The sequence below is a fragment of the Humulus lupulus genome, chromosome 8 (assembly GCF_963169125.1).
Source record: "Humulus lupulus chromosome 8, drHumLupu1.1, whole genome shotgun sequence".
Taxonomy (NCBI): domain Eukaryota; kingdom Viridiplantae; phylum Streptophyta; class Magnoliopsida; order Rosales; family Cannabaceae; genus Humulus; species Humulus lupulus.
This window is the reverse complement of record NC_084800.1, coordinates 87738035-87744123: the sequence shown is the minus strand read 5'-3', so window position 1 is coordinate 87744123 and position 6089 is coordinate 87738035. Positions and strand designations below refer to the sequence as shown.

Here is a 6089-nt window from a genome sequence, read left to right as displayed (position 1 = left end):
TTCTTACCATTTCCATTGAGGCAATTTATATTTTCTTAACAAAGTGCAGGTGTTGAGTGAGAGGTAAGAAAGAGGATTCTCTTTGTAAATTTAGTGTGATATGAAATCTAGGCTTTTTAAGCAAAGAAAGAAAAAACAAAATGTTGAATGAAAGAAGAATAATGACAAACTCTCACAAAACATGATTTTTTATTTATAGGGAACGATTACAATGCATCCACTTTGTTGACAACATCAGTGTATCATTTTTCTATTTTCAGCATATGTATAGATATAATTTCAAAAAAATTTATTTGACGGTGTACATTGTAACTATATAGAACATTCTAAATAATTTTAAGAAATTGCGAAAAAAAATTATGATAGCGAAAACATGGTCCAAACACCTTGTTGCACCCGTGCTTCTTTTTTCTATACGTGTATAAAAATTAATTATTTGAACCTTATTTTCAGCACTGTAAATTATTCATAATTTCTTGAAAATTTACATGGTGTCTTAATTAATTACAATGTATTCTGTCATTTACAAAAAAAAAATTGAAAAAAAAATTATCGAAATATATAAAACACAAACGAGTTGCACTGGTATTGCCAAAAAAGTTATGAATTGCAGTCGTCTCCTTTACTTATATTATATCTATATCTATATATATATATATTAATTTTGGTTCTTTAATAAGCACAATGACTCTGAATGTGATCAGTTTCCCAGTCCCGTAAAGTCTAATGGAACATTTATTGCTTCCTACCCATTTCACATACTGCCATATATATGCCGACAACATAATGCTATGAGTTTACAAAAGTAAGAATAAGTGAGCTAGAACACACTTGGAACATGGAAGCTGACCCAGTCAAGTTAACAGATTTGGGCGAACGTTATGAGGTTTTTATCACACTTATGTCTTATCCATCTAATTGTCTAATAAGATTGTCAAATTTTATAATTATGTTCAAGCCTTTAGGGGAGAATCCTTCAACTTCAAGATAAACATGGGACAACACCCTTAACACAGTGAACCATTGATCTTTTTGTTTCTTTCAAATGACTCGCTTTCATCTCATTAATAATGATGAAAAGTATTCAACCATTCACATGTCTCCTTGACAAAACAGGTCTTCCAAGAGCTTAATTTAACAAAAACAATACTACAGAGCACAGCTCATCAATACCATTTACGTATAAAACTCCCATTGCCATACAATTCCAAAATCACACTAGCTTTCTCTGATTCCATCTCACTTAATTTCACTTCTAAAAAGATGAAGTTCAGTACCAATAATTATCACCAGATTATTGATTACCTTATAGTCCATCTCATATGCTGCTACTTCTTTATGGCACCATATTCTTTAAATGCCTCTAAAACTTCATCAAGATGCCGCCATGACCAAAGCTCTATTTTGCTGCAACTCAAACAAGAGTTTCCTCTCAAACATAAAGTAGATGACTTTGAAGATCCAAAAATGGAGAATTGGAAGGCTAATAAAGATTGTTGTTTGTGGGATGGGATTATATGTGACAATACAGGTCATGTGATACGCCTAGACCTCAGTAGCAGCTCTCTTCAAGGGCCATTGCTTTCTAACAGCAGCCTCTTCAGCTTGGTTCAACTTCAAGAACTCGATCTTTCCTCAAATAACTTCAGTCTCTCTGAGATTTCATCAGGTTTCAACCACTTTAAGTCCTTGAATGCTTTGACTCTTAACAATGGTAACTTTTCAGGTACAATTCCAGCTTCACTTGGAAACCTTTCCCATCTCACTGCTCTTGACCTCTCCTACAACAACATCAGTGGTCCGCTTCCATTTTCACTTGGAAGCCTCACAAAAATGGAATATCTTTATCTGGATCACAATCAATTCAGCGGTCCAATTCCATCTATACTTGGAAACCTCAGTCAACTCATTGAGTTACAGCTTTCTTACAACAAATTCGATGGAGAATTAGACATGCCTCTGGCAAATTCGACACAACTTCAACTCTTGACTCTCTCTTATAATCAGTTGACTGGTTCGATTCCATTAGATATAGCCAATTCAAGGTCCCTTCAAACTCTTGACCTGTCTCATAACTTTTTCACTGAAAGAATTCCTTCATCTTTGTTCAGAATGCCTTCTTTGTCAACTCTAAATTTGGACTACAATCAGTTGAATGGATCATTGAGCATCCAAAATGTTACTTCATCCCAATTGGAGTATCTGTATCTACGCCGAAACATTCTAAGTGGGCAGCTTCCAAAGTCTATATCCCAACTGACCAACCTGAAAGAAATTCACCTCTTCGCAAATAACTTAACTGGCAGGGTTGAGTTAGGTTTGTTCTCAAAGCTGAGTAGCCTCTCTACACTTGATCTTTCACACAATAATCTCTCTGTAACAAATACAGGTGAGCATTCTAGTCTTCCCAAGTTCAGTATATTGGTTTTGTCTTCGTGCAATATTACTGAGTTTCCAATGTTCTTGAAAGCTCAAAACGAGCTATGGCAATTGGATCTTTCCCGTAACAAAATCCAAGGCAAGATTCCGAAATGGTTTTTCACCACAGCAGTAGAGAGCTTAAACGTGTTAGACCTTTCAAGCAATTTCATCGACGGTTGGGAGGAACAACCACCGACAGTTCTTCCATGGAAAAGTTTAAGTTTCCTTGACTTGCGTGGCAACAAGTTTCAAGGGTCACCACCAGTTCCACCACTTTCGACAGAGCACTTCTTCATGTCAAATAACTCATTGAGCGGAGAGCTTCACCCAAAGTTCTGCAATTTAAGCAACCTGAAAGTTCTTGACTTGTCCAATAACCAAATGAATGGCAAGATTCCACCATGTTTGGGTTTCATTAGCTCTCTTTTGATGCTGAAATTGCAAAAGAACAACTTCCATGGAGGCATGCCTCATACGTGTAAAGAAAAGGGTCGTTTGAAGACTTTGGACCTCAGTCACAACCAGCTTCAAGGGAATGTTCCGCAGTCTTTGATCGAATGCAGAGAACTAGAAGTTTTAAATTTTGGGTACAACAATTTAAGTGACGATTTCCCTTATTGGTCACATAGTTTGCCAAAGTTAAAAGTTCTTGTTCTGCGAAATAATAAATTTCATGGTTCAATCAGTCCATCTGGTATATTGTTGAGCTTTCACGAGCTGCGCATTATGGACATCTCCTTCAACAATTTTGAAGGAGAAATACCATCAGAGTATTTTGGGAATTGGAGTAGCCTCAATAGTGAAATTCCCGGTGTGAATAAGTCAAAATTGAGGTACATGGGAGATGTGGACAACTACTATCAAGACTCAATGACTTTGGCCATCAAGGGCGCGGATAGGTCTTATACGAAGATCTTGACCACATTGTCCGCCATTGATATTTCTCATAACCACTTTCGTGGTTGGATTCCAAGTAGCGTAGGAGATCTTAAATCACTTATGGTGTTGAACTTATCTCACAACAGTTTCCAAGGCCTCATCCCATCATCACTAGGGAAATTATCAGAGCTTGAATCATTAGATCTCTCACGGAACAATCTCGTTGGAGAAATTCCTCAGGAATTGACCAAGCTCACATTTCTTTCTTATCTTGACCTTTCGGATAACCAACTTAGTGGTCGAATTCCACAGGGAGGCCAATTTAACACATTTCAAAATTCTTCTTTTGCGGGGAACTTGGATTTGTGTGATTCCCCTCTGTCAAAGAAATGTGGATGTAGTAACACAACTCCCAATTGTCACCCAATACCGAAACCAAAATCAGAGACGAATATAAGTTTTGGATGGAAACAAGTGGCGACGGGATATGGATGTGGACTTGTAATTGGGGTACTCATCGAGCTTGTTGTTTCTTCAAGGCGACCAAGCTTGTTTGCAAGATTTTATTGATGAAATTTCACACTTGTGTAATATTTTATGGGTTTCACTGTACATGTATATTATTGGTGCTCGGCAAAAAAAAAAAAAAAAAAAAATCTGTTAAGTTATTTTATAGTCAAAATGTAAAAAATATATATTTTTAAATAATATTTTGAGATATTATGTTATTGGAAGTTTTTTTCACTTTACAACATATTTTTTATATGGATATACGAGAGAGTCTTGACCCTAACTTTTTTTTCATGATGATGTTCAATGTATATTAAATTTTTTTGTAGATTTTTGAGAAATTTTGAATAATTAAAGTACTGAAAATAAAATTTAAACAATTTTTTGTACATGTGCTTTATTATTATTATACATTTTGCGTGGTTTTTTTTTTATTAAAATAAAAGTCTAAATTATATATAAATAAATCTATGTTTTGTGCAAGATTATTTTGTATGATTAGCTATTTGGAATTTTTATTTTTAAAAAATTATAAAAAGTAAATTATATGTTTTGTGTAAGGGTTCACACTATATTGAACCTTGTCCAAGAGTTTTGCCTGAGCATAATTGATAGGGAAATATCCCTTTCTTCTCGCAGGTAGTTACAATCCTATTTGTTAAGAGGTTTGACCGAGTCTTCAGGGCTGTCAGGCACTCTTTGCGGGTGGTTGGGCGATTCTTGTGGAGTGCTAGCGGAGAGTGTAACTACTTCCTGCCAACCAGGTTTACCAGTATGTCGCACTGACCAGCCGCTCTCTGCCAAGCGTCCCGAACAGTGACTTGTTGTGTATCCTGCGGGTATTTATTGATCAACCTATCGAGAGGTCTGCCCAATCTATTCCACGTGTCCAAACATAATGCCAGGTCAGACGTGTCAATTTTTTGGATAACATTAATTGTTACTGGGCTAAAGATATAGAACATACACATAGCAAACATATACACAACTTTCATACTAATGCATGGAAACACTTATATAAAAATATATACATATGCATATGCTCAAATTACAAAAACAATTGTACAATATATAATGAAATGCAATCATGTCATTATTTGCTATATGTTATCAAAATAATGTGGGTGTTATATTCCTCCACACCTTATAAAAAATTCATCCTCAAAATTTGCTTACCCAAATAATTTCGGATATTTTGATCTTATTTCTTCTTTTCTTTCCCATGTCATTTCTTCAATATTTGAACTTCTTCACAATACCTTTAACAAAGAAATCTTCTTATTTCACTACTCTTTCTCTTTTCTATATAGAATCTAAATTGGCTTTTCTTCATATGTAAGGTCTTGTTCAACCTCTAGCGGCTCATAATTTAGCACATGGGAAGAATCTAGAATATACTTTCTTAACAACAAAATATGGAAATCATAATGGACATTTGACAATACAGGTGGTAATGCAAGATTATAGGCTACTTCTCCCACCCTCTCTAGTACTTCAAATGGTCCAATAAATCGCGTACTTAACTTCTCCTTCTTTCCAAACCATATCGTTCCTTTCATTGGAGCTATTTTCAAAAATACCTTGTATCCAATGGAAAATTCCACACCCCTTCGCTTTTTATCTGCATAACTCTTTTGTCTAATTTGAGAAGATAACATTCTTTTTCTTATTTTCTCTATTGCTTATGTCGTCTTTCTGACCAGTTCAGGACAAAGATACTTTTTTTCGCCCATTTCATCCCAATGGATAGGCGACCGGCATTTTCTACCATACAACATTTCATATGGGGCTACACCAATCGTTGCTTGAAAACTATTGTTATAGGAAAATTCGATCAGAGGCAAATACTTATCCTATGATCCTTGAAAATCTAAAACACAAGCCTAAAGCATATCCTTAAGAGTTTGAATGGTTCTTTCAAAATTTTCACCAGATTAAGGGTGATACGCCATAGTAAACTTCAATCTTGTGCCCAAGGCTCTCTGCAAACTTTCCCAAAACAATGACGTTAATCGAGCATCCCGATCCGAAATAATAGATATTGCCACCCCATGCAAACGAACAATCTCTTGAACATATAATTGAGCCCATTGATCCATAGTAAAAGTCATGCGTACCGGAAGAAAATGTGTTGATTTGGTATATCGGTCCATTATAACCCAAATAGCATCATATTGTTTGAAAGTCTTTGGCAATTTGTAACGCCCTAAATTCCAGGGACCGTTACGGTGCACATTGCAAACAGTGCTAAACTCATTAATTGAGCCATTTGGCCATAA

At 35.5% G+C, this 6089-nt stretch overlaps 1 protein-coding gene across 1 annotated transcript; it reads left to right on the top strand.

Annotated features, from left to right (window-relative positions):
- The first annotated feature begins 964 nt into the window (after positions 1 to 964).
- Positions 965 to 4037, top strand: LOC133798046 (receptor-like protein 33). The gene is made up of 2 exons (XM_062236218.1): positions 965 to 2389; positions 2471 to 4037. Exons 1-2 carry the CDS (start codon positions 1264 to 1266, stop codon positions 3868 to 3870), a joined length of 2526 nt encoding a protein of 841 aa, XP_062092202.1. The 5' UTR covers positions 965 to 1263; the 3' UTR covers positions 3871 to 4037.
- The last annotated feature ends 2052 nt before the right edge of the window (positions 4038 to 6089 follow it).